This window comes from Mobula hypostoma, chromosome 1 (genome assembly GCF_963921235.1).
Source record: "Mobula hypostoma chromosome 1, sMobHyp1.1, whole genome shotgun sequence".
NCBI classification, from domain to species: Eukaryota; Metazoa; Chordata; class Chondrichthyes; order Myliobatiformes; family Myliobatidae; genus Mobula; species Mobula hypostoma.
In genome coordinates this window covers 177,720,517-177,747,278 of record NC_086097.1, presented here as the reverse complement: position 1 = coordinate 177,747,278, position 26,762 = coordinate 177,720,517, and the positions used below count along the sequence as shown (strand labels likewise).

General features: G+C 43.1%; 1 protein-coding gene across 2 annotated transcripts in view; it reads right to left on the bottom strand.

Annotated features, from left to right (window-relative positions):
- Positions 1 to 2,552: 2,552 nt before the first annotated feature.
- The window catches only part of LOC134352785 (carbohydrate sulfotransferase 9-like), a 75,225-nt gene continuing 51,015 nt past the window's right edge, over positions 2,553 to 26,762 (bottom strand). For both annotated transcript variants that reach the window (XM_063060255.1, XM_063060245.1), the window contains 2 exons: positions 6,698 to 6,729; positions 2,553 to 5,734 (listed from right to left, as the gene is read on the bottom strand). In XM_063060255.1, coding sequence (XP_062916325.1) covers positions 4,664 to 5,734; positions 6,698 to 6,729 — 1,103 coding nt within the window. In that variant the 3' untranslated portion in view covers positions 2,553 to 4,663. The remainder of the gene's footprint in view (positions 5,735 to 6,697; positions 6,730 to 26,762) is intronic.

Here is a 26,762-nt window from a genome sequence, read left to right as displayed (position 1 = left end):
GTGGAGAGGATGTTTCCTATGTTGGGGGTTCCAGAACTAAAGGGGACAGCTTCAAAACTGAGGGTCAACCTTTTAGAACAGCGGTAAGGGCGATTTTTTTTTAAAAGGTAGAGGGTAGTGAATCTGTTGTATACTCTGCCACAGATTGCAGTGGAGGCCAAGTCTGTGGGTATACTTAAGGCGGAAGTTGATGGTTTCCTGATTGGCCAGGGCATCAATGGATATGGCAGGAAGGCAGCTGTATGGGATTGAGTGGGATCCAGGATTAGCCATGATGGAACGGCACAGCAGACTGGATGGGCTGAGTGGACTAATTCTGCTCCTATGCCTTACGGGCTTATGGACAGTGAGAGTTGCTGATTCTCACTCGAAATAAGAAGCAGCACTTCAGATTGAAGGAGTGATATAGAGAGGGGAGGAGGAGGGGGAGATGTGGGGTGAGGTGGGAGGTAGGGGCAGAGGGTGTGAGGGCGAGTGAGAGGGGGGAGGGAGGAGAGGGATAGGGAGGGGGAGAGGGGTAGGGTGAGGGGGATGGGGATGGGGAGGGGTAAGAGGGTGGGGAGGGAGAGCCAGCCTGTTGGATGTCGAAAATGGTGGTGTGAACAGTTAGTCTTTGATGTACTGTAGACCATGGTCTCTCTTTGGAGGACTTTGCTGTTACTATCATGGTGGGTGGTGGGATAGCTGATGCTCTATGCTAGAATTTGTGGGGGTGAGGGGCAAGAGAGGGTTGATGCTGTTTGTGCCTGGGGTGGCAGGGGGCTTTGGGGTTATTGTATCTTTTTACTGTCATTTATTCTTTGGGCTTTTTTGTTTCAAGGTTGTCTGCCCAGAGTAAGGATTTCAGGTCATATATTGTATACATTCTCTGGTATTAAATGGATCTATTGAAGTATTGAACATGTGTACCTATTTTCTATGTTTCTGTGAGGAGTGTTTTATGGCTCTGGGCCTGTACACACTGGAGTTTAGAAAAATGAAGGGGAAATCTCATTGGAACCTACTGAATATTGAAATGCCTAGATTGAATGGGCAGGAAGAGCACGTTTTTAATGGTGGGAGAGTCTAGGACCAGAGGGCACAGCCTTAGAATAGCTGTTCCTTCAGACAGATGAGAAGGAATATCTCTACCAAAGCGATGGGCAAGTTTGTGCTATTCTTTGCCACAGATGGCTGTGGCCATGTCATTGGGTATATGTACAGCTAAAGCTGATAGGTTCTTGATTAATCAGGGCATCGTAAGTGGTAGAATGGGGTTGAGAGTGAAAATAAATCAGCCGTGATTGAATGACAGAGCAGACACGATGGACTTGATGGCTTAACTCTGCTCATATTTCTTTGTTGTGGTGAGCCAAAACGATCAGCACCTAGTGGTCAGCTGAATCCAATCCCAGGCTGACTGGTTGTTATCCCAATCAAATATTCAATTTTTCTGGGGTAAACCTTTTAAATAGTCGTAATGGCCGGTGTGAGATTGGACTGAGTTTTAAGACTGGTGTAGTTTACCAAATAAAGGGTACTTCAAATTCCACCTCATTCTATTGTCTGGCTTTGGGTCTCATCAGTAGTTATAGGCAAGTGAACACAACAGTCTTATGAGCAGCACTGATATGAACTGTTATGTCTACTTGAGAAGTCAGAAGTGCCTGAGCCTGTGATGCTGCTGCAGCTGAAGTTTTTCATTGCACCTGTGCATATGTGTACTTGTGCAAGTGACGATAAACGTGACCGTAACATCTCATCTGAAAGCCCACATCCCCTCCATCTCGGCCTTTCGCCACCACATTAATCTGGGTCTGAGCTGCCATTGTCTCACAGCTCCAGAGATTGTGTTCCATCCTCATGCGTTGAGTTTGCAGGTTCTCCCTGTTACTGTGAGTTAATAGGGTGCTGTAAATTACTCCTAGTATGTGGTTGAGTGGTAGAATCTAGAGAGAGAAGATGAGAAGGTGGGGAGAATAAAATGGGATTAATGTGAATGGACAGTTCATGGTCAAAATAGATTCAGCCCGTTCTATCACTTCCCTCTCCAGGTCAATTGATCTTCAGATCTAACCATAACTGGCCTCAGCTCTCCCGGGGCTTGTTGCCAAGCATTGGTGTTAAGGATCCAGCTCTAGTCACTCCATATATAGTTCAATCAAACAAGTGGCCTTCTTGAACTGGTGCCAGTTTTTCCAGATTTGGTTACCTGTGGTTTGGGGTGGGGTGGGGTGGGGTTGTGATGGCATCTGGCAGTCTGAGGTGGTGTTCATCCTCACTGTGACTCCAACTTTCTGTGATAGCAACTCTGTTGCATTCGTGTGATGTTTTCATTTGGTTGTTTCCAGTTGTCCTACCCTCCTTGTTACACTGGAGACACAAGGAACTGCAGATGCTGGGATCTTGAGCAATATACAATCTGCTGGAGAACTGAAAGGCTTGAGCAGCATTTATGGGGGGGGGGGGTGATGAAATGTCATCTTGAAACCCTGCATCAAGATTCATGATTGGACTCCACAATCAGCAAAAGAAATACTGCTGGAAAAAGAGGTATAAAGAGTGTAGGACAATCAACATAGGTATTTTATTAATGAGAATGCATACAGATTGTCAACATTTCTACCACCATTTCCTTCCAGACATACTGCTTGCTGGTACTTTCTCCACCAAACGCTACAGTCACTTAAAGCACAGTCACATGAAATGATTCTTAAATGCTTAACAGTAATTAGGGAACAATTAAGATCTTTGACTAGAAGCATTGGCTGTTTTGTTCCTGCAGATGCTCCCAGACTTGTTGAGAGTTTCCAGCATTTTCTGGTTTTACATCAGGTTTATAGCACCTGCAGTTTTTGAATTTTTAATGCTTCAGTCAGTTTGTAAACAATGTCTAAATGCTACAATCTCATGTTGCATCACGCGTGATCACCCAAGTGAAATTGCCCAACCCTACCCAACAATACTATCAAGGTGGATGGAGGTTCTTCATTTTCCAGCCAAGGAAAGGGTCAGAAAACCCAAATGCTGAAAAGTCTTCAGCAGCTAATGAAAGGCCACTGACCTAAAACCCATCTCTGCTGCTCCTTTCACAAATGCTCCCTGACCAGCTAAATATTTCCCAAATTTCTGGACCAACACCTCCCACAACCTGTGTGCCACCACAACAGGTCTAATGGACATAATCTCACTGGCTCTCCATTGACTTTGGAGCATCTGGACAACAGCATACATACGTCAAGCCACTGTTTATCAATTATAGTTTGAGGTTCAACACCATCATCCCCTCAGCACTCATCAACAGGCTTCAAAACATAGGCTTCTGTACCTCTCTCTGAAAATGGCACCTTGACTTCATCGGGAGACCACAGTCTTTGTGGATCAGTAATATTATCTCCTCCTCGCTGACAATCAACACAGGTGTACCTCAAGGATGCATGTTTAGCCAACTACTCTACTCCTACAGTAAATTCTGTCACTGTCTGCTGCTATAAAACAAGTTTCACTATGTCAGTGATAATAAATGTGAATCCAATTCTGATTCCACATTCCTTCTTAAAAGAGTAAGAAAATTCAGGTATGTTTTGTGGACTAAATCTCAACACTACTCCCATACAACAGGAGAAAATCTCAAAACTTATTCACATTTTGCATTCACATGGATCATGTGCAGACAGAAGAGATTTAGTTTAATATGGCATTGTTTTCAGCAAGGACATTTTGAGCCAAAGCGACCATTCTTGTGCTGTATTGTTCTACATTATGCTGGTGAACTTTATGCATTTTTTATCTCTATAATAGAACAAGACGCTTTGGCCCACAATGGTGTCGATTCCATTTCACTCAGCCAAGCTAAAGTGTATTAAAAACCAAGAGAAATGAATCAAGTTATTCAAAAGAAATCGCCCACCCCTTCACATACATCCCATCTTGCCCAAAGCCCAAAGGAGACAAGATTATGCAGAGTGTGTTCTTTATTCTGTAATTTCAAGTAGAATTATGTCAAGATTCCTACAATGACCTTAGGTGCACTGTAGAGTTAACTTAAGAAATACCATTAAAAGCCTTGCACAACACCTACTCTCAGAAGTATGTCCACCTCCTGAAAAACATTAAAAACTTTCAGTAGCAGTATTGTGGGAGAATACAGTAAGGTTTTGATTCCCAGTCAACCCTTCTGGTCCCCTCAATTTTCTCTACTTTGTTCTACTTTTCAGAGTCTGATGAGAGGCCCCCATCACCTCCTTGGAATGGATATGCTTCAGCTTCAGCCACTGATTGTTCAGAAGTCACTTAACTACCAAAGGCGTCGACGTCTTAAAGTTGTTACTTGTGACGAATGGTGATGAATATTCTCACCCCAGATCTGGGAGAATCAATACCAAAACTGGATGGTCCAACTTAGTTGGGACCAGGCTTCAAGAAAACCAAAGTAGCAGATGATTCAATCATCTTCCTCCACAGCCCCAAACTTGTTTAGCTTTGCTACGTAACGCCAATGTTCATGAATCAGCTGAGGAAATTGACCATTTCTTTTATGTCAAAGATTAACTGCTGGGATCAAGAAGAGTCAAAATGACTGAATGTTATACCAAACCAATAGAAAAGTATTAAAATAACTTTTGTGTCACAAAATATATTAAAGATTTTTGTTGATAAATTACTCTTTCAATCCAAAGCCATGCTAAAGATATGGCTTGGAATAGTTGAACATGAGGTAATCCAGATAATAGAAGTTATAAATCTGCTGTCTCTCTGAGGGGGTTATTTGGGCAAGATACTGTTCCACCACAGCAGAGGTAGTTCTCTCATCTGAGGAGTGCCTATCTTTGAAACTTGGGAATTGTAACCCCTCAGGGGCACCTATAAGCTTCAGGAGGTAGTTAGCATCCTGCTCCAAACTCTCAAACTTTCCAATAAAGTCATAGTTGATCAGACAAGGAGAGCAGAGCTTACTAATTTGTTCCCAGTGGATGTCCATGCCAATGGGCTTATGTGGATCCAAGAGATATTGAACAAACTCCCTGAAAGTCACACCCGAGCCTGTTCTGAGAGCTTCAGCACTGGCGTTGGCTCTGTACTTTTTTAAGATCTCCCTGCCAAACACTGGGTGATAGTAGCTGTTGGGGTGTTCGAACTTGTCACGGAAAGCAGACACCAGCCTTTCCATGGGGTCCCTGACAAACAAGACCTTGATGAAGCTGTTGAGTAGTTCGTAGGACTCCCTGAGACTGTAGCTGTCGAGGCGCCGCAGCTGCTTGCTGTAGTGCACAAAGTCATGTGAGATGTTGCCTGGTGACTTGGCGAGGCCACTCAGCACCATCAGAATGCGTTTCCAGTTCGAACAGCCCGCTTTGGGCACCTCACAATATAGCAGCTTGTGCTTCTCTTCCACATAAACCTGAGATACCAGTCGGCTCAGAGAGCGCCTGCGCCTGCTGATGTAAAGCTTCTTGCAAAAGCTGGCCAGGAATCTCTTCCTTTCCTCATGAACTGCATCTGTAACCAGAGTCCGGTTTGATAGCTGGAAAGATGCCAGGTTCATCGGCTTCAGGTACTTTTTCAGCAGAAGGTTCCTCATCTTCGTTTGTTGAAGCAACCTCTGCTTTGCAGAATCCCTGTTTGGGTTAAAAATGGACTGCCAAGGCTCTGAGGCACCCTCTTTGCTGGCCTTGTCAACTCTGTAACCTGTAACCCTTCCACTCTTGAAAACTGTCCAATTCTTCTCTGGGATCTTGATTTGCCTATTCCAAGACTACAAAGAAAAGAAAATTAGATAACTAAATAGAAACTTGGTAATTGGCAATTAATTCATTATTGTCACATCTACTGAGAAACATTGATAAGCTTTTTGTTTTGTTTTACATTTTATCCACACAGATCATTCCAAAACACAAGTATATTACAGTAGTGCACGGAACAGTAATAATAAAATACAGAATATAGTGTTCAGTTACAGAGAAAGTGCAGTGCAGGTAGACAAATAAGGAGAAAAGACCATGATGAAGAAGATTGAGAGATTAAGAGTTCATCTATGTTGGATGAGAGGGCCATTCAAAAATCTTTTAACAGCTGTTCTTGGGCCCAGTGGAGCATGCTGGTAAATCTACCAGATTGGAGAGGGGAGAATAGCGGATGTCTGGGTTAAGTGGGGTCTTTGATTATGTCAGTTGCTTTACTGAGACAGTGTAGACTAAGTAAATAGAGGGGAGGCTGCTTTTCATGATAGACTGGACTGCATTTGCAATTCTCTGCAATTTCTTATTATCCTGGCCAGAGCAGTTACGATTACAAACTGCAATGCATCTGGATAGGACTTTCTGCAGTGCATCAGTAAAATTGGTGAGAGTCAAGGGACAGTTAACAGAATAATTATAGTAACTCAGAGAGGCGGTAGTTGGATTGCCAACATCAAAACCTGACCAACAGACTGAAAACAATGTGTAAAATTCAATGGAGACACAAGAGCCTGCATATACTGGACAGTTGATGGGAGGAAATCTCCAGAAATGGATCGGGCCACAATCGACAGCACAGTTCGAGTCCCAAGCTTGATGTTATAAGCCAATGGAGTACATGTATAATACAGTTGCACCAAAGAGATGTGACAATACTGTACATCAGAGAAAGAGCAAGGATTAGATGTTTACATGGCCAGTTTCTGATTGCCTAATCCTTACAGTTACAGAATGTTGTATCAGCCAATGGATTCAATTACCTTTGTCATTTGGTCCTGATGGATCCTCAGCCCTGGAAAACAGGCAGATATTCGGTGTTAACGGTAGAGAAGAGCAATAAAGCCTTAAAGAACAGAGTGAATTCACCAAACTGGTGAAAAGTTAACAACAACAGCTTTCAATGTTATTCCCCACCCCCCAACAGTGTGACAACACCCTCAGAGTCATAAAGTTATACAAGCAGGGAAACAGGTCCTTCAGCTAACTAGTCCATGAAATCTTGAGCTAGTCCCATTTGCATACATTTGATTCATATCCGTCTAAATGTCTCCTGAACATTGTAACTGCACCCATCTCTACCACTTCCTCTGGCAGTTCATTCCATATACCCAGCAATCTCTACCTCTCCAGTCCACTAGGAATTTTCCCCCTCATCTTAAACCAGAAGACACAAGAGAAGAGTTAGGCTATTCAGCCCATCAAGTATGATCTGTCATTTGATCATGGCTGATTTATTTTAAATCTCAGCCCCATCTCCCACATTCTCCTCATATCCTTTGATGCCCTTAATAATCAAGAAAGTATTAACTTCTGCTTTAAAGCTACTTAATAATTTGGACTATACAGCTGTCTGTGGGAATGAATTCCAGAGATTCACCACCAATCAGTGAAAGAAATTCCTCATGTCTGTTCTTCTGGTTTAAGATGGCACTGGTGAAGCCCAGTGAATACATACTGGTGGCAAACAAAACAAAGAATACAACTAAGTACTTCATTAATAACACTTACTCTTGTAAAATTTATGAAAACCATCACTGCAAACAATGGAGAGGCAAGGCCGAGTCGAGAGTTGAAGCACGTGGGTGCAAGGCAAAGTTGAGGCATATTTGATGCAAAGTCAGGGCTCGTGGAGTGGAGCAAATTTGGAGCAGAGAGGCAGATTCGTCCACCTAAACTGAGTGCCAGGTTTGATTAACCTAAGTGCGAGGCTGATTTGGAAAGTTTGGGTATGGGCCAAACCGTGGTGGAGGGGTCTAGGTCCACAGCACATCAGTGTGACACGGCCTGGGTCCTAACATGAAGAATGACCCAATGTTTAGACAATTTAAAAACCAGGCCAGATGGATTGAAAAGGCAGGGTGTTGGGGCAAGAGGCAAAGGTCGGGCCAGTTCTACTTGCTGCTCCACTATGTTTCCTCAGCTCTAGGCTGAACTGAGGATGAGGCCTGCTCTGGACTCCATCCCTAAGGGTATCATGATGATTATTTAGCTCCGTGCTGAACTGAGGCTGAGGCCTGCTCTGAGTTTTGGACCTGTGGACTTACTTTTGTCACGAATGCTATTTGCTTACTTTCATTGTTTGCGTAATTTGTATTTTTTTTCTCTCTGCACATTGGGTGTTTGACAGTCTTTTTCTTTTTTTTGGGTTTCTTTGTTTTGTGGCTTCCTGTAAGGAGATGAATTTCAAGGTTGTATAATATACACATACTGAAATGTACTTTGAACTAAAGGATCTATTGGAACTTTGAACTATTCTGCATGTGCCCTCTTGTCCTAGACTCTCCACATTTTGGAAACATCTCTCCACATTCAGTCCATCTCAGCCTTTCAATATTTGGTAAGTTTCAATGGGACCTTTTCTTCTAGACTCTGGCTTGTACAAGCCCAGAGCATCTACAGAGCAATATGGACAATCCCCCTCACCCCCTCCATAACACACTGGACAAACAGAGGAGCACCTTTACTAACAGACCGATTCCACCGAGGTGACCACTGAACGCCACAGGAGATCCTTTCTCCCTGTGGCTGTAAGACTCTACAACTCCTCCTGCTTAAGTATAGAAGTATGTGGTTTCACTGTCATGTCCGTATTTTGCTTAATTACTTTTTAATGCACGTTTTGGATTCTTCTTCATACCTCACTGCTTACATTTTGTATTTTAAAGTATATTTTCTGACTGAACAACCCTGTAACAATAATTTCCTTTGGGATAAATGAAGTTTTATCTTATCTAATCAAAGGCTCATCACATGTTAACCCTTTCATTCCCAGGATAATTCTTGCAAACCTCTAATGCCAGCACATCCTTTCTTGGATCACGGGCCCAAAACTGCTCACAATGCTCCTGAAGTGGTCTTACCAATGCCTTATAAGGCCTCAGCATTACATCCTTGTTTTTATATCCTGCTCCTCTTAAAGAGAATGCTAACATTACACTTGCCTTTCTTACTACTGACTCCAAGTGCAAGCTAACCTTTAGGGAATCCTGTATAGACTCAGGGCACCACAGCAGTGAAACAAGCTCCTCAGCCCATCTAGTCTGTGCCAAACTGTTAGTCCGCGTAGTCCTATCTACCCGCACCATCCATACCCCTCCCATCCATGTCCTTATCCAAATTTCTCTTAAGTATTACAATCGAACTTTCATCCACCATTCGCACCACCCTGAGTGAAGGAGCTTCCATTCAGGTTCTCCTTAAATATTTTACCTTTCGCTCTTAACCCCTGAACCTCTAGTCCTAGCTTCACTCAACCACAGTGGAAAAATCTGACTGCATTTACCCTATCTATCCCCTTCATAATTTTGTATACCTCTGTCAAATCTCCCCCCATTCACATACGTTCCAGAGAAAAAAAGTCATCCTAACCTATTCAGCCTTTCCCTGTAACACAGGTCCTCAAGTTCCAGCAACATCCTTACAAATTTTATTGTCCTCTTTCAATCTTATTGATATCCTTTTGTAGGCAGGTGACCAGAACTACAGGCAATACTCCAAATTAGGCTTCACCAATGTCTTAAACAACCTCAACATAACATCCCAACTCCATTTGGTCCATGTGACAAAAGCTCTCTTCATGACTCGATAAGATCACGGCTGATCTGTCCATAGATTCAGCTCCATCTACCTCTCATTTCCCTATAACCTTTAATTCCTCTATTATGGAAAAAAACTGTGCTTTTAATATATGTAATGAAGTTACCTCTATATCTTCCCAGGGCCAGGGAATTCCACAGATTCATTATTTCCTAAGAAAAGTAGTTCCTCCTCATCTCCATCCTAAATCTACTCCCCAGAATCCTGAGGCTAATGCCCCCCAAGGGCACTATGCCCATGTAGTGGTTAGCACGACGCTATTACAGTTTAGGGCGTTGAAGTTCAATTCCAGTGTCCCCTGTAAGAAAGTTTGTAAGTTCTTCCCATGCACGTGTGGGTTTCCTCCAAGTGCTCCAGTTTCCCCCCACAGTCCAAAGATTACTGGTTGGTAGGTTCATTAATCATTGTAAGTTGTCCTGTGGTTAGGTTAGGGTTGAATCAGTGGGATGCTTGGCAACAAGGCTCGGAGGACCAGAAAGGCACATTCTGCGTTAGCTCTCTAAATAAATAAATAAAACCTTAGTCTTATCTACCAGTGGAAACAACTTTCCCACCTGTCTTATCTACTCTTTTCATAATTTTATATATTTATGTAAGTTCAAAATTCACAGTAAATTTATTATCAAAGTACTACTTGCAATTCACTTACTTGCAGGCATTTATGTGAAATAAAGAAATACAATAGAATTTATGAAGAACTATACATGAGACAGACAAACAACAAATGTGCAAATAAACATTAACACTGAGAACTCGAGTTATAAGAAGTCCTTGAAAATGACTCCACGAGTGATCGAAAATAACATCTCCTCCTTGCTGACAATCAACACTGGTGCACCTCAAGGATGTACACTTAGCCCACTGCTCTACTCTTTCTACACCCATGACTGTGTGGTTACGCACAGTTTAAGCACCATCTATAAAGTTGCCGATAACGCACCTGTTGTTGGCAAAATCCCAGATGAGATACGCTGGTTGAATGGTATCACAACAACAACCTTGCACTCAATGTCAGCAAGAGCAAGGATTGTGGACTTCAGGAAGGGGAATGAAGATGACAAGGATCCAGTTACAGAGGGAGGTACAGAGGCCCAGGTTTGGAAGCATGTTGTTTAGTACTGAGATGATGATGGTGTTAAACGCTGAACTGTAATTAATAAGCAGCATCCTGACACAACTACTGCTTTTGTCCAGGTGGCCCGAGGCCGAGTGGAGCGCCAATGAGATTGTGCCTGCTGTAGACCTTTTGTGCTGGTAGGAAAATTAACTGTAGCCGTGATCAACTCTTGAAAACACTTCAACACAATAGATGTGAGTACTGCTGGGCAATAGTCACTGATGCAGTTCATCCTGCCGTTCTTGGTCAATGGCATGATTGATATCCCTTTGAAGAGGTGGGGATCTCTGACTGTAATAGTGAAAGATTGAAGATGTTGTTGAACACTCCAGCCATTTGGTTTCCTAAGGTTTTCAGTGACATTTCAGGTACACTGTCCGGGGCTGATACCTTGCAAGGTTTCGTCCTCTTGAAGGACGTTCTGATGTCGGCCTCTGTGACAGAGATCAAAGGGCCACCAGATGCTGAAGTGATTTGCAAAGGTGTAGTTTTATTCTGCCTTTCAAAGTGTGCACACAAGGCGTTGAGCACATCTAAGAATGATGCATCAATGATGGACCTGCGAGCTTGGACAATGATGCACCCAGGGGAATGGACAATACAGCTAAGAGAGCCACTGCTTCACAGTGCCAGAGACTGCAGTTGAAACCTGACTTTGGACATTGTCTGTGTGCAGAGTTTGCATACTCTCCCTGTGACCCTGTGGGTTACCCCCACTCCCCGGGTGCTCTGGCTTCCTATCACATCCCAAAGACGTGGGTCAGTAGTTTCGTTGCCTGCTGTAAGTTGCCCCTTTTATAAGGGTGAGAGGTAGAAGCTGGGGGAATTGAGGGGAACATGGAGAGGAAATGAGAATAATGCAGTTGGGTCAGTGCGATATGATGATGGGTTGAAGGGCTGTTTCTATACTCCGCGACTATAATAGGGGAATGTGAAGTATTGTTTTTGCCTGGCCTCAAGGGTAACTGCTCAGCTGTATTTAACCCTTGGCTTTCTGGGGTAGAGGATTTCTGAAGACCAACAACAGACATCATTCTTAGGCTATTATAGGTTTTAAGTTCCAGCTTCCTAGAACCAGAGAAATTGAAGGAGTTGGGGAAGAACATATTCCTTCATCTTCTCAACCCCTCATTGTGCAATAACTGCAATGTGTCTTTTCCAGGGAAAGACAGAGGATTTGAGATGAGAGGTACTGATTGTACTGAAAACAGCTTTTTTTTTACAGTTTATATATGAATTTTGTATATAATCACCTTGTCAGTACCAAGTATGAGCAGCTAAATAATCAAAGCAAAGAGATGCACTTTAACCACATCTCCCATTAAAGGAGCAGAGGTCTTGAAGACCAGTGTGAATACCACTAAAATTGGAGGACGCAAGTTTGGTATAAGAGGGGAAAATTTAAAAAGGAACTGAGGAGCAACTTTTTCACCTGGAGGGTGGAAAGTATATGGGACTTGCTGCCAGAGGAAGTGCTTGAGGCAAATATAGTCATATTATTTTTGGAATAGTGGAGCTTAGAGGGATTTGGGCCAAATGCAGGGAATTGGGAGTACCTGGGTAGGCACCGTGATCAGTATAGACTAGTTGGGCTGAAGGGCCTGCATCTGTGCTGTCTTTTCTATGACTACCATTTTGTTAATCCAGAAGTTGAGACTTCATATTTAGCATAGTGCTGCTCAAAGCTTCAGAGACCTGGGTTCAATCCCAACCTCTGTGCCTCATGCTGCAGTTTGCACATCGCCCGTGTAACCTGTGTGGGTTCCCCCTGGGTGCTCCGATTTCCTCCTGCATCCCAAAGATGAGAGGGTGCATGGACTCTGCACACTGCCCTTCCTATGTACCATTGGATGGGGGAAGGGATGCTTATGGGGAGAGGTCGGTAAATACAGTGTCAACCAATCAGTTGTGTTATCCCAGATACCATCAAGTCCCTTCACAGGTAGGACCTGCACACATTCAAGACTTACTGCACATCTTATCAAAAGTGCAAAGGCTTGGGATGCCCAGACTTTAACCTGCTCTTGTAGCCTTTGGCAAAACTTTAAACACTACAGCTTAGCAACACTATGATCACTTTGCATTAAGATGGATTTTCTTTTTGCTCTAATTATGTCCTTTCATTGGGTACAATATGTTCAATTTATGTTTTTCTTAAGAATGTTGCTTACACGATGCTAGGTGCCTGTGATGCTGCTGAAAGTGGTTCTTCGTTGTACCTGTGTGTGAAGGTACTTGTGCAGATGAAAATAAACTTGACTTTGACTTTTATCTGGCTGGTCCAGCTGAGTTTTTGATCAATGGTGACTCGCAGGATGTTACTGATAAAGGACATTGACGGATATCGGACAAAAGCAAGCAAATAGCTCAGGAAGGCAGCTTGGTTGGTATGGGCTGAATAGACTCTGTACTGAATAATCTGACTCATTGATAATGTTGCCATTGAATGTCAAGGGAAGGTGTTTAGACTCTCGTCTTGGTCATTGCGTGGAACCTTTGTGGTCTAGGCGTTGCCTAGATGCAAGCGTGGCTGCTTCACTTGGATGGGGTATGGAGCTCTAATCCCCACCTTTGAGGACATCTCCAAGAGGGAGTACCTCAAGATGGTAGCAATCATCACTAAGGACACTCACTACCTGGGACATGACTTTTCTTGTTACTACCATCAGGGAGGAGGTACAGAAGCCTGAAGACTTATACGCAACAATTCAGACAAAGCGTCTTCTCCTCTCCCATCAGACTTCTAAATGGACCGTGAACACTACCTCAGTATTCCTCATTTTCCGCACCACTTTGTGACTTATAGTAATTTTTATGTCTTTGCACTGTTGTTCTGCCGTAGCTTTCACACCATCTAAGACAATGATAGTAAACCTGATTCTGAATGGAATTGAGTATTGTGTAATCATCAGCCTGCATTCTTACTTGTGAGCTGCCACTGAGAGTCAATCCCATTTAGTATGCTTACAAGGCTACACAAACACATTGACAGTTGGCCTCAGTGTGAAAGCACAACTTTACCTCCACTAGGACAGTACAGTGGGTTCTTCACACTTGAAGGGTTAGCATAGCCTATGGCATCTGCCTCAAGCAGACTGATGCAGAAGAGGTTAAGTGAATTTGTCCTGTGTTGGTTCACCCACTACAGCCCTGGCACCGGCTTGATCAGTGGTGCTGCTCCCAAGCTGGTGACGATACCACACTTAGTGACTGAAGGCCCCAGTCAGAGGACATCCTTGCTACTCTCAGTACTTCTTCTAAGGTTTGTTCAATATGGAGGGAAACTAATTCATCATTTGAGGGAGGACATTGGATGGTAACCAGAGTTTGAATCAAAATGAGATAGTACAAGGGAAAGTGATAACAGAATAAAGTGTTACAGTTACTGAGGAAGTTCAGTGCAGACTGTAAGGTGCAAGGTCAAAATGAGGTAGATTGTGAGGACAAGAACCCATCATATTGTACTGGGGAACATTATGTGGACCCTAGTATCCAAATGTTTCTGAGAAGGACCTAGGCTGATGTTAGGTGGTCTATCCATTTTCAGTTTTTCTTTGTTTCAACATAACTGGTAATGGTGCAGAATTAAACCTGGCCAATTGAAAGGGCAGGTAAGCATCAGCCACAGTGCTGGTTCTGGAGGTCCACATAGATCAGACTAGGAAAGGGCAGCAGATCTCCTTCCCGGAAAGCTAGTACAGTTTTGCATCTTAAATACTACACTTTATAACTTGAATCCACAGCCAGTATGAACATCACCTTAGCAAACTTATTAGGAGTTTACTTGGAATGGAAATTTCCATGACGTAGTTTGTATTGCTGCCAACCAGCCTCTCCCTATTTGCAGTTGTTGTGTTGCCAACTATGTTTTAATCTGCTTGAGGGCAACGTTTCCCATAGGTGAACAAGCTGGACTCAGTACGGTATTAACACAATTTCTTCCTCAGGATTCTGCCAACTGTTTGGTCCCCCCTTGGCAATCCGGAACATAAAAGAGAAACCTCATGTTGATACTGATTGAACAAAATTAACCAAAGCCAGTTACAGCATCGTGTTCCAATTCTCTCAGTGTGAAGCAACTAATATTTAGCAATTAGACATGTTATTGAAACAAAACTGTAATTGTTAGGGGCTATTAATGTTGTTAATAAAGATGCACAGTGAACTTCAATTGATCCTGGGAAACTTCATATTTGGCATGATAATACAATGCCTGTTTGATTGTTCATTAGCTTTCCTTACACATTCCCATAAAACCCCCCATTATTCACCCGACTACTGACACAAGGACAAATGATACAGAATGAGAGGCGATTTATCCCGTTGTTTGTGTTGCACCTCTTTGAACAAGCAATCTGACATGCCACCACTTAAATAACTCTAGATAAAATAAACTGTTGCTTCTGGCCACAAACTACAAATTACACACATTACAAATCGATCCATTCTCTATGTACATTATTACTACAGCAGTGGGACTTAAATTCTAAACGAGTTGGTGCATAGAGCCATACAGCATGGGAACAGGCCCTTCAGCCCAACTGGGCCATGCCTACCAAGATGCCCATCTAAGCTAGTCCCATTTCGCTGAGTTTGGCTTATATCCCCCCACGCCTTTCCTGTCCATGTACCTGTCCAAGTGCCTTTTAGATGTCGTTAATGTACCTGCCTCAACCACTTCTCTGGCAGCTAATTTCATATTAGTATCACATGTACCAAGGTACAGTGAAAAACTGTATTTTGCATGCCATCTATACAAATCATTTCATCCCATCAATATTTCAAGTTAGTACAAGGTGAAACAATAAAAGAATGCAGAATAAAGTGTTACTGTTACAGAAGAAATTCAGCGCAGGTGAACAGCAAGGCGCAAGGCCATAACAAGGACGATTGTGACATCAAGGACCCATTTTATCATACTAGGGGACTATTCAGTAGCTTTATAACAGTGGGATAGAAGCTGTCCTTCAGCCTGGTAGTTGTGCTTTCAGGCTTCTGTAGCTTCTGCTCGTTGGGAGAGGTCACAAGAGGCAGCAGCTATGGCCCTACACTGCCCATGAATATGTATAGAATGTACTGAAATTGGATGGATGGGTTGAACCAACTCACAGCTGTCGGCTCACTTTCGGGGAACCTGCAGCTCATGTTCCATGCATTATTTATTTATTTCTTTATTTTACTACTTGCACGATTTGCCCTCTTTTGCACATTGGATGTTTGCTGGTCTTTCTGGTGTGGGATTCTTCATGGATTCTGTTACACCTCGTTGTTTTGTGGCTACCTGCAAGAAGGTGGATCACAAGGTTGTATATGTTACACGTGCTTTGTTAATAAATGTGAACTTTGAGAAAGTGGTTATAAGAACATGCAAGATCTGGGCTTTATCACAGAGGATGAATTAAAAATAGAAATAGGGTGGGGGCATGGTGGGGGGGGGGGAGACTAAGCCATGGTATTTTCCTTAGCAGAGCGGTCAAAACCCAGTAGAATTTGGATTGGAGGATTTAAAGTCATTAGCAGTGAGATGAGGAACTGTTTTCGACCCAAGAGTCTGGAATGCACTGCGTGTAAAGGTGAGGCAAGCCTCCCCCACTCCCAAGTACACAATACTGGGATGAGGATTTGAAAGGCCATGGTCTACAGACTTAATGACCCATGGCTGGAGGCTGGGGTTCGACTACAGAGCTCCTTTTTGACTACATCAAACATAGAACAGTACATCACAGGAAGAGACTCTTCGGCCCACAGTGTTGTACCAACCTAATCAAGCAGGTAACTAAACACTTAAATAAATTAATCCTTTCTGTCTACACCATGTCCATATCCCTCCATTCTCTGCACATTCATGTGATGATCTAAGACATGATTGACCACCACTGCTGCATTTGCCCCCACCACCACCCGTGACATCAGATTCCAGGCACCTACCACTGTGTGTGGAAAAACTGCCCCTGCATATCCTCTTTGAATTTACCCCTCTCACTTTAAATGCATGCCTTCTGATATTAGACTAGCATGAGGAGATGAGCCTGACTAGGTGTTCCCTCAGCCTTTGTGGGAGGTTAGTGCAGAAATTGCAGGGGCCCAAGCAGAGGTAGTTAAAATGTCCTAAGCCATGGCTGAGGTGCTAGAAGATTGGAGGGTAGCTAATTCTGCTGCTTAAGAAAGGCTCTAAAAATAAACCAAGAAATTACAGGCCACCGATCCTGACATCAGTGGTGGTAAAGTTATTGGAAGGTATTCTAAGAGACTGGATATATAGATATTTGGATAGACAGGGACTGATTAGAGATAGTCAGCATGGCTTTGTGCATGATAGGTCGTGTCTAACCAATCTTATAGAGGTTTTAAAGGAAGTTACCTGGAAAGTTGATGAAGGCAAGGTAGAAGATGTTATCTACAAGGACTTTAGCAAGGCCTCTGACAAGGTCCCACATGGGAAGTTGATCAGAAGGTTCAGTTGCTTGCACTGGGGTTGACATAGTAAACTGGATTTGACATTGGCTTCACAGGAGAAAGTAGAGAGTGGTCGTAGATGGCTGCCTCTCTGACTGAAGGCCTGTGACTAGTGGTGTGCCAAAGGGATCAGCACTGTGCCAGTTGTTGTTTGTTATCTGTATCAATGATCTGGATGATAATGTGGTAGAGTGGATCAGCAGATTTGTGGATGACACCAAGACTAGGGGTGTACTGGACAGCGAGGAAGGATATCAAAGTATGCAGCGGGATTTGAACCAGATGGAAAAACGGGCTGAAAAGTGGCAGACAGAATTTAACGCAGACAAATGTGAGGAGTTACTCTTTGGATGACAAACCAGGGTAGGACTTGCGCAGTGAGCAATAGGCATTGATATGAGTGTAGAAAAGAGAGAGCTTGGAATACAGATACATAATTCTTTGAATGTGGTGTCACATGTAGATAGTGTCATGAAGTGAGCTTCTGGCACATTAGCCAATATACACCAAAGTACTGATCCAGGTGTTGGGATGTTTTAGAAGACTTTGGTGAGGTTGAATTTGGAGTATTGTGTGCAGCTCTGGTTACCTATCTACAGGAGAGGTATCAATAAGATTGAATGAGTGCAGAGAAATTTTACAAGGGGTTTGCTGGGACTTGAGGAACTGAGCTATAAGGAAAAGTTGAATAGGTTACGATTTTATCCCCTAGAGTGTAGCAGAATGAGGGAAGATTTGATACAAGTGTACAAAATTATGAATAGATAGGGTAAATGCAAGCAGGCTTTTTCCACTGAGGTTGGGGGAGACTAGAACTGGAGGTCATGGGTTAAAGGTGAAATGTTTAAGGGGAACATGAGAAGGGACTTCTTCACTCAGATGGTGACAAGAATGTGGAATGAGCTGCCAAAGGAAGTGGTAAATGTGGGTTTGATTTCAACATTTAAGACAAATTTCGATAGGTATGTGCATGGGAGCAGAATGAAGAGCTATGGTCCAGGCACAAATGGAATAATAGTTTGGTATGGATTAGGTGGGCTGAAGGGCCTGTTTCTGCACTGTAGTGTTTCATCACTCTGACCGTACGAACATTGAGCTTAACCGTCCCCTGTGAAATTATTTTCTATGAGTCTATAATTGATGCTGAACTGAGCTCACTCAGCCAGCACAGTGTGGTGGTTATTCAGTGACTGGGATTCAGTTCCTGCCACTGTCTGTTAGGAGTTTGTGTGGTCTCCCTCTTACTGCACAGGCTTCCTGTGGATGCTCCAGTGTCCTCCCACACTCCAAAGAAATACAGGCTAGAACTAGTACGTTGTGGGCATGCATGGCGACATTTGTGGGCTGCCTCCAGCACATCTTCAAACTCTTGGTTGTTGACACAAATGATGCATTTCACTGCATGTGTCAATTTTCCACGTACATCTGACAAATAAAGACAATCTTCATCTTTATTTATTAAATGCATAGTGGAGGCAATTCAGTCTATCTGCAGTATCCACTGCAGGAACTCATTATGGCTCGCTAGCTGCCAGAGAAAGTAGGTACAATAACAATATATAAAAAAAGCACTTGGACAGGTACACGGAATGGAAAGGTTTAAAGGGAGATGAGCCAAATGCAGGCAAATGGGACTAACAAAGAGACACCATGGTTGGCATGGACCATTTCGCCAGAAGGGATTTGTTTCTATGCTGTATCAATCTATGACTCATTAAGGCAAACAGCACTTTCCAAACCCACCAGGACAAGGGCAACAAAAGCAGAGGGACACCCTACCTGGATGTTGCCCTCCAAGCCACACACCACCCTGACTTGGAACTGTATTGCTGTTTTCTTCTGTCACCGAGTCAAAATAACAGAACTCCTCCCTAACAGCACTGAGGTATACACACACCTCAAGGGTTGCAGCAATTCGAGAAGGCCTCAGAATCCTCTCCAGTAACTTACCTACCACAGGTGTTAGTCTTACCTTGTCTATAGTTATCGGTTCTTTTTCTTTACAGCCCTTCTCAACTACAGGCTGGACATAAGGATAGGTTGAGCAAGCTAGGGCTTTTCTCTTTGGAGTGAAGGGGGATGAGAGATGACTAGATAGAGGTGTATAAGATGATAAGAGGCATAAACAGAGTGGACAGCCAGAGACGTTTTCCCCAGAGTTGCAATGACTAGTAGGAGCAGGCATAATTTTAAACTGATTGGATGAAATTTCAGGGAGATGTCAGAGGTAGTGTTTTTTTCATACCAAGAGGTAAGTGCATGAAACACAATGCCAGGGGCAGTAGCAGAGGCAAATAGATTTATAAAGACATTTAAGATACTTAGATAGGCACATGGATGAAAGAAAAATGGAGGGCTACGTGGGAGGGAAGGGTTAGATTGACCATGGAGTAGATTAAAAGGTCAGCATTACACCGTGGGCTGAGAGGCCTTTACTGTGCTGTGTTCAAAGGCCCAACTAAACCAATCCATTCAAAAGGCTCAACATTAACCAGCCTCCAGTCTTCCAGCAGTTGTGTTCACCCTGTCATAGGAAAGATGCCATTCAGCTGCAGAGACTTATGAAGATTTTGCCAGGTCTTAAGGGCTTGGGTTACAGACAGAACAGGCTTGGACTTCATTCAATGGCTCATAGGTACACGATGGGTGATATTACAAAGGTGTACAAAATCATGCGGGGGCATAGACAGGGGAATTCACAGTCTTTTTCCCAGTGTTGAGGAATCAAGAACTACATGACATAGGTTTAGGAGCTTTAATGGGAACCGAGGAGCAACATTTTCACCCAGAGCGTGGTCAGTATACAGAACAAGCTAACAAAAGTGGCGGCTGAAACAGGTACATTTAAGATACTTTGGCAGGTACACAGATAGGGAAGGTTTAGAAAGGCAACCAAGGATGGGCTATTAAATGCTGGGCCAGCCTGTGAAGCCTATTCTGCTGAATGAATACATGAAAAAAATGTGTCACTTTCCAGAAATTGTCAGAGAACCAGCAGTGTGTAATATATTATACCAGCAGAGGGGGCACCAACACCAATATTCTCTTCCTTCAAAGGAAACAGCATAAAATATACTAGAAGATTTTAGGGAGATGTATTTATTAGTCCCCAGGCTGCGAGACAAATGCATACCCTTCCAGCACCGAGTTCTCATCACTAGGACAGGGAGCTGTTTACTGTACTGTTTACCTGTGCACTTTGAAATATATTCTATTAATTTATTAGTGTTCACATTTTATTTTATGTGCTGTGCGTGATATACGTATTGTGGGTACACCATAGTCTGGAGGAACATTGCTTCATTTAGTTGTATATGTACTGTTAGATGACAATAAAATTGAACAAAGGTAGAGAAGTTTAGAGAAGGAATTACAGAACTTAGGTCATTGGTATCTAAAGACACAGTTCTCAATAGCCAAGTGGTTAAAATCGGTGAAGTGCGAGAGGCCAGAATTGAAGGAAGGGGATGAAGGAGGAGATTACTTTCTAGGAAGGCAATCAGTCCTATACCCTCTGCTATTTCGTAGTGGCTCTGTAACTCTGTCAAACATGCTCATCAAACCTCCTCCAACCCCTTTTGGTTCTTTTGCCACTTGCCCAGACTAGGGGTAATTTACGGTCTCCATTTCACCTTTCCTTCACACTTGCAATCCTAACAGTGTCTCAACCTAAAACATCGACCAAATCCTTCCCTCCACAGATACTGCTTGAGCAGCTGAGATCCCCCGCTACCAGCTTGTTTTCTTTCCCTGGATTTCAGCATCTGCGGTCTCATATCCGCAAGGGATTGATCACAACACCAGTAGGAACAGATGAGTGGTTACAGGATGAGACATAGAAAGTGGTGTTTCAGTGAACCAAAAGTCAAGAGGGGCAGCAGATATTGGAATCTGGAATTACAATGGAGACACTCAATGGGTTAGCAGCATTAGTGGGGGGAGGGGGAGTTAAATGGACAGTTGATGTCTCGGATGTCGAGTCCAGATGAAAGTCTTGAAATGCCGATTGTCCATTCCCTCTACAGGTGCTACTGAGAAGCTCACAAGATGACCATCACCAGTTTTTATTGAAAATATTCTATCTGGATGTATCACAGTTTGGTACGGCAACTGCTCTGCACATGACCACAAGAAAGTGCAGGGAGCTGTGGATAAAGCTGAATACACCACAGGAAACAGCCTCCCCTTCACGGACTTTACCTATATTTTCTGTTGCCTCAGTAGAGCAGCGAACATATTCAAAGGCTCCACCGACCCCAGATATTCTCGTTTCTACTTCATCCCAACAGGCAGTAGATACAAAAGCCTGAAAGCACGTACCACCAGGCTCAAGGACAGCTTCTATTCTGCTGTTAAAAATACTAAATGACCCCCTCGTAAGAAATGATGGACTCTTGACCTCACCATCCATCTTGGCATGGTCTTGCACCTTACTGCACCGCACTGTACTTTCCCTGTATCTGTAACACTTTATTCTGCATTCTGCTGTTGCCTTTTCTTTGTACAACCTTCCAGTGATAAAACGATTTGCATGCAAAACAAAGTTATTTTGCTGTGCCTCAGTATATGTGACAACAGTAAACCTTATGTACTGAGTTCCTCCAGAACTGTTTGTTGCTCGAAAGCCGTAGTTGTTTGTCTATTATCCATCAGTTGAAGCAACCCCCCAGGCAGTGCTTATTTCCACAGGTTTCTCTAGAGTAGAACTTTGAAATCTAAACAGGGCTTATGCCAGTGAAACCAAATTGCCTCACCTCTGCCAGTAGCAACACACTGACTAAGGGCACACCAGATAAGCATCTGCAGACTATTATTACATTAAGCATGCTATTTTTAAATATCTCAATGGGATAGCACATCAGAGATCATGTAGCAGAGGATATAGAACAGTATGGCATAGGCCATTCAATAAGAACTTGTTTAATTAGCCCTTCAAAGACGCTCAGGCAAACAATGAGAATGGTTTGATGGGAACATAAGAGATTGGAGATGCTGGGTTCTGCAGCAACCTCGGCTGGTCAAGCAGCATCTGTTGGGGGGGGGGCGGGGGGAGAGAGGGAGTAGAAAGGCACTGTCAATGTTTTGGGCTGAGACCCTGAACAAGGAAACTTGGCTTAGAAGATTCTACCTCTGAATCACCACCAGATGGAGCCTTGAAGTCAAAAGTCACCCTTTCGGTTGGGCTTCTTTGTTGTCTAGCCACCAAAATATTTACAGCACAGCGACAGGACACTGACTTGTTCTGGTCCTCACCCTGTTATCCAGTCTCACTATTCCTCTTTCGTTCCCATTTATTCCCTTGAAATATTTTGGGAGGATGTACACAGTGAATGGCAAGGCCCCTCTCTTACACTCACACACACAGACCTGACGCATGACTGACAGAGATATATGAGATTATGGGAGGTAATAGAACAAATTGTCAAAGTTTTTTTCCCCCCCTGGATTAGCTACTAACATTGACTTAAGGTGAAAGGTACTAGTTTTAAAGGGGGAACTGAGGGAAAAGTTTTCCCCACACAAAGTGGTTGATATTTTGAAATCACTGCCAGAACATTTAAAAGACTTTTCGACAGTTACATAGATACTAAAGGTTTACAGCAGTGTTTCCCAACCTTTTCTTTTTTAGCTCAATACCCTCCTAAAGTGATTTCATACTTGCCAATGCCCCTCTTAGGCACAATATACTTTCTGGTGCCCCCATAGTGTAAAAACATGTCTACCATATGCTAACATGAGAAAAAAGATTCCACTTTAAATTTTTATCTTTAAATCTAGCTTACACAGTACCTGTGCATTGTACAGCAGCTTCAATATCAATGTGATCCTTGAGCTTGATGGTTTCTAGCAAGAGTTGAAATATCTGATCAATTTGTGAGAGCAAAAGCCCAAGTGCCCAAATGTAACGATGTCCCAGCAGATTCTATTTTTTGTGAGTATGTGGTTCACTGCACTGAAGCCTCTTTCAACAAGGTAGGAGGATCGAAATGCAAATAAAGAGCTGCTTGACTCTTTGCCAAAGACCAGGAAACTGCATATGACAGTGTAGCCACATACCACAAAACCAATATTTTTGAAAAGCATACTTGCTTCTTCATCACTCTGAATTTCAATAATTTTGATAATGAATTGCAAAAAGACTTGGAATTTCTTTTTTCATAAATGCCACTAAACCAGCATGGTGATCTGTCATATATGGTGCTCCATCTATTGCACAAGAAATCATGCTCCTAATTGGAATACTTTTATCCTCAATGTACATTTCGAGCTCATCGTAGATTGATTCACCATTGATATTTGTTTTAACTTTTTACAAAAGAGAATCTCTTCATAAACTATTCAATTTTTTGATAAACTGTACATATGCTATTAGCAATGCCTTGTTGCCTTGCACATTTGACTCATCCAGTTGTATCCCAAATTCTGATTTTGTAGCTCTGTACATAGTAGATACAAAATGTCTTCAATCATTTTGTCAATACGACGAGCTACAGAGTTATTACTCAATGGAATCAATTTTAAAATACTGTATCCATTTTGAGAACAGTGGTGAGCACTTCTGATACAGCAGGCATTACCAATCTTTCACCAATTGTATGAGATTTTCCACACTTTGCTATCATTTTGGAAATGTTATAAAAAGCAATGAGACCACTATGAAGGTCATTTTTAGCTTTCTTGACAAATGACTTGAGTGTACAACTCTTTTCAAAAGCTTCTTTCATCTTCAGGAACTGAGTAATACCATAAGTAGTTTTTTTTTCAGGGTGTCTTTTATGGAAGTGTTCCTGCAACCTTGATGGTTTCATGGCTTCATTAGACAGCACAGTATTACAAATAAGACACATGTGTGATCACTGATCTGACAGGAAAGGTATAAAACCATACTCCAGGTGTGTAACATTGCATTGACACACTTTCTGAATTTTCCCTCGAATTGAATTGACTTTGTTGCTTATATCCTTCATATACGAGTAAAAATCTTTACATTGTGTCTCCGTTTATATGTGCAATGTGCAATTTATAGCAATTTATAACAGCAGTCCCCAACCACCAGGCTGCGGGGAAACGAAATGAGTTAGCTGCACCTTTCCTCATTCCCTGTCACGTACTGTTGAACTTGAATATAGGGTTGCCAACTGTCCCGTATTAGCCGGGACATCCCGTATATTGGGCTAAATTGGTTTGTCCTATACTGGACTACCCTTGTCCTGTACTTCCCCCACTAAGGTAGAGTGTTCCTATGAAACCTTTTGTGCCGAAATGGCGTAAAGCGCAGAAGCAATTACCATTAATTTATATGGGAAAAATTTTTGAGCATTCCCAGACCCAAAAAATAACCTACCAAATCATTCCAGATAACACATAAAACCTAAAATAACACTAACATATAGTAAAAGCAGGAATGATATGATAAATACACAGCCCATATAAAGTAGAAATAATGTATGTACAGTGTAGTCGGGAAGATTAAGTCAAAACCGATTTGACTTAATTCAAAAGATTAAGTCAAAAAAAAAAAAAATCGGCACGTGCACGCATGCACACACAAGCGCCCGCGCAAGGCTTCATGGTCATGGTAGTCTTTCTCGGGGTGAACACTGTCCCGTATTTGACTGCTACTTTTGTCCCTTATTTGGGAGTGGAGAAGTTGGCAACCCTAACTGTAAAAGACATGCGAGGTGAGTTTAACCCTACTTGAACAGCCCTCCGGTCGGCCGGTCCGCAAGAATATTGTCAATATTAAACCGGTCCGCAGTGCAAAAAAGGTTGGGGACCCCTGATTTATAATAAAAAGTGTGTACAACAGGACTGTCAATATAACATAGAAGTACAGTTGTTTCAGCATGAATTAATCAGTCTGATGTCCTGCTAGAAGAAGCTGTCCCAGAGCCTGTTGGTTCTGGCTTTTGTGCTGTGGTACAGTTTACCAAATGGTACCTTCTGAAACAGTTTGTGGTTGGGGTGACTCAGGTCCCCAATGATCCTTCGGGTCCTTTTTACACACCTGTCTTTGTAACTGTCCTGAATAGTGGGGAGTTCACAGCTACACTGGGCTGTTCGCACCACTCTCTGCAGAGTCCTGCTATTGAGGGAAGTACAGTTCCCATACCAGGCAGTGCTGTAGCCAGTCAGAATGCTCTCAGTTGTGCCTCAGTAGAAAGTTCTTAGGATTTGGCGGCCTGTACCAAACTTCCTCAACCGTCTGAGGTGAAAGAGACACTGTTGTGCCTTTTTCACCACACAGCTAGTATGCACAGACCACGAGATCCTCGGTGATGTTTATGCTGAAGAACTTAAAGCTGTTCATCCTCTCAACCCCAGATCCATTGATGTCAATAGAAGTTAGCCTGTCTCCATTACTCCTGTAGTCCACAACCAGCTCTTTTTATTTTTGTGGCAAAGGAGGATTAGAATTCAAGGCTTCACTGCCTTCAGACACAGATCGCGCCATACGTACTTATCCAACATTAATGGGGCTAAATTAAATTTAAAAAATTAAAACAAACTGGGAATGCCTATCAGATGTTGACAATAGCACTGAGTTGACACAGATGGAACGATGGTGGCGGCATGTAAAGGAACGGCGAGGTGAAGATGAAGATGATCACAACAGCGAAAATTACATTAACAAGTGTAAGGGGGTTTCGATTTTTATGTTACTGTGGAGGCTAATTAAAATGGCGTCTTTGTTATGTTAATCTGGGGAATGCGGCTTTGTTGTCTTAAACGCTGAGAAAGTTTGCGCTAGCAGCTTGTTGTGGTTTAGAAGGTGATAAGAAATACGTTATTAACCAATTGGGATAGTTGTTATGTTTTTGGTGTATTTGAAGATACTGTTTGTGAGGGGGTTTTGGGGCAGAAGGCGGGAGAGTGAGACAGAGGATGGACGAGGTGCTGTTTGTCCGCTAATGGGGTCGGACCCCGAGCGGGACGTTCGGCGAGGAGACGGAGACGGACTTGTGTGGAGTGTCTGGTTGACCACCGTTGTTGGTCCCAGGCGGCCGGTCAAGGTGGTCCGAGGGGGGTCGCAGGGTGAAGAAGAAGGTCCTTGAGCTCCAACGGTTTTTGTGCACAAAGAGATTGAACTTTGATAAGTGTGGTGCCTTTTATTTTCCTTTTATATTTTATTCTCTTTTAATTATATAGTTCCAGTAATATCTATAATCTGTAAATCATTTAATTGCATCTGGTGTATTGTCTGTTATTTGGGCGGGGTGGGGCACCTCACACAGCATCCACACAAACTAATTACCCAGTTTGGCGGGGCCGAGGCTGTTTCCCCAGACGACAGCAAGTCGAGCGACCCTGAGGGTGGCCGGGGGGGCTACATTGTGTGGGCTTTGTCTGGGATTGAGTCTGCTGGTATGCTGTGTGGGTGCCCTGTTTAAATCTGTAACATGTGTCTCTGTGGGTTATTTGCTGGTTATTGCTGTATGCGTGGTGGGTGAGGTCTTTGTTCGAGTTTAGACTAGCATTGATGAGTTGGAGGTGGCACTAGGGGCTGTCCATGCGGTTGGGAGAGAGAGGAAAGAGTGGTCTGATTTGGAGGTAGAGTCTGCGAATAAATGTTCTAGCTCTGGCAGGCTCCGCCTGGCACTTGGGATAGTGTCCACCCCAAGAGGGGCGGAGGCGTGCGAGACGTGGGTGGAGCA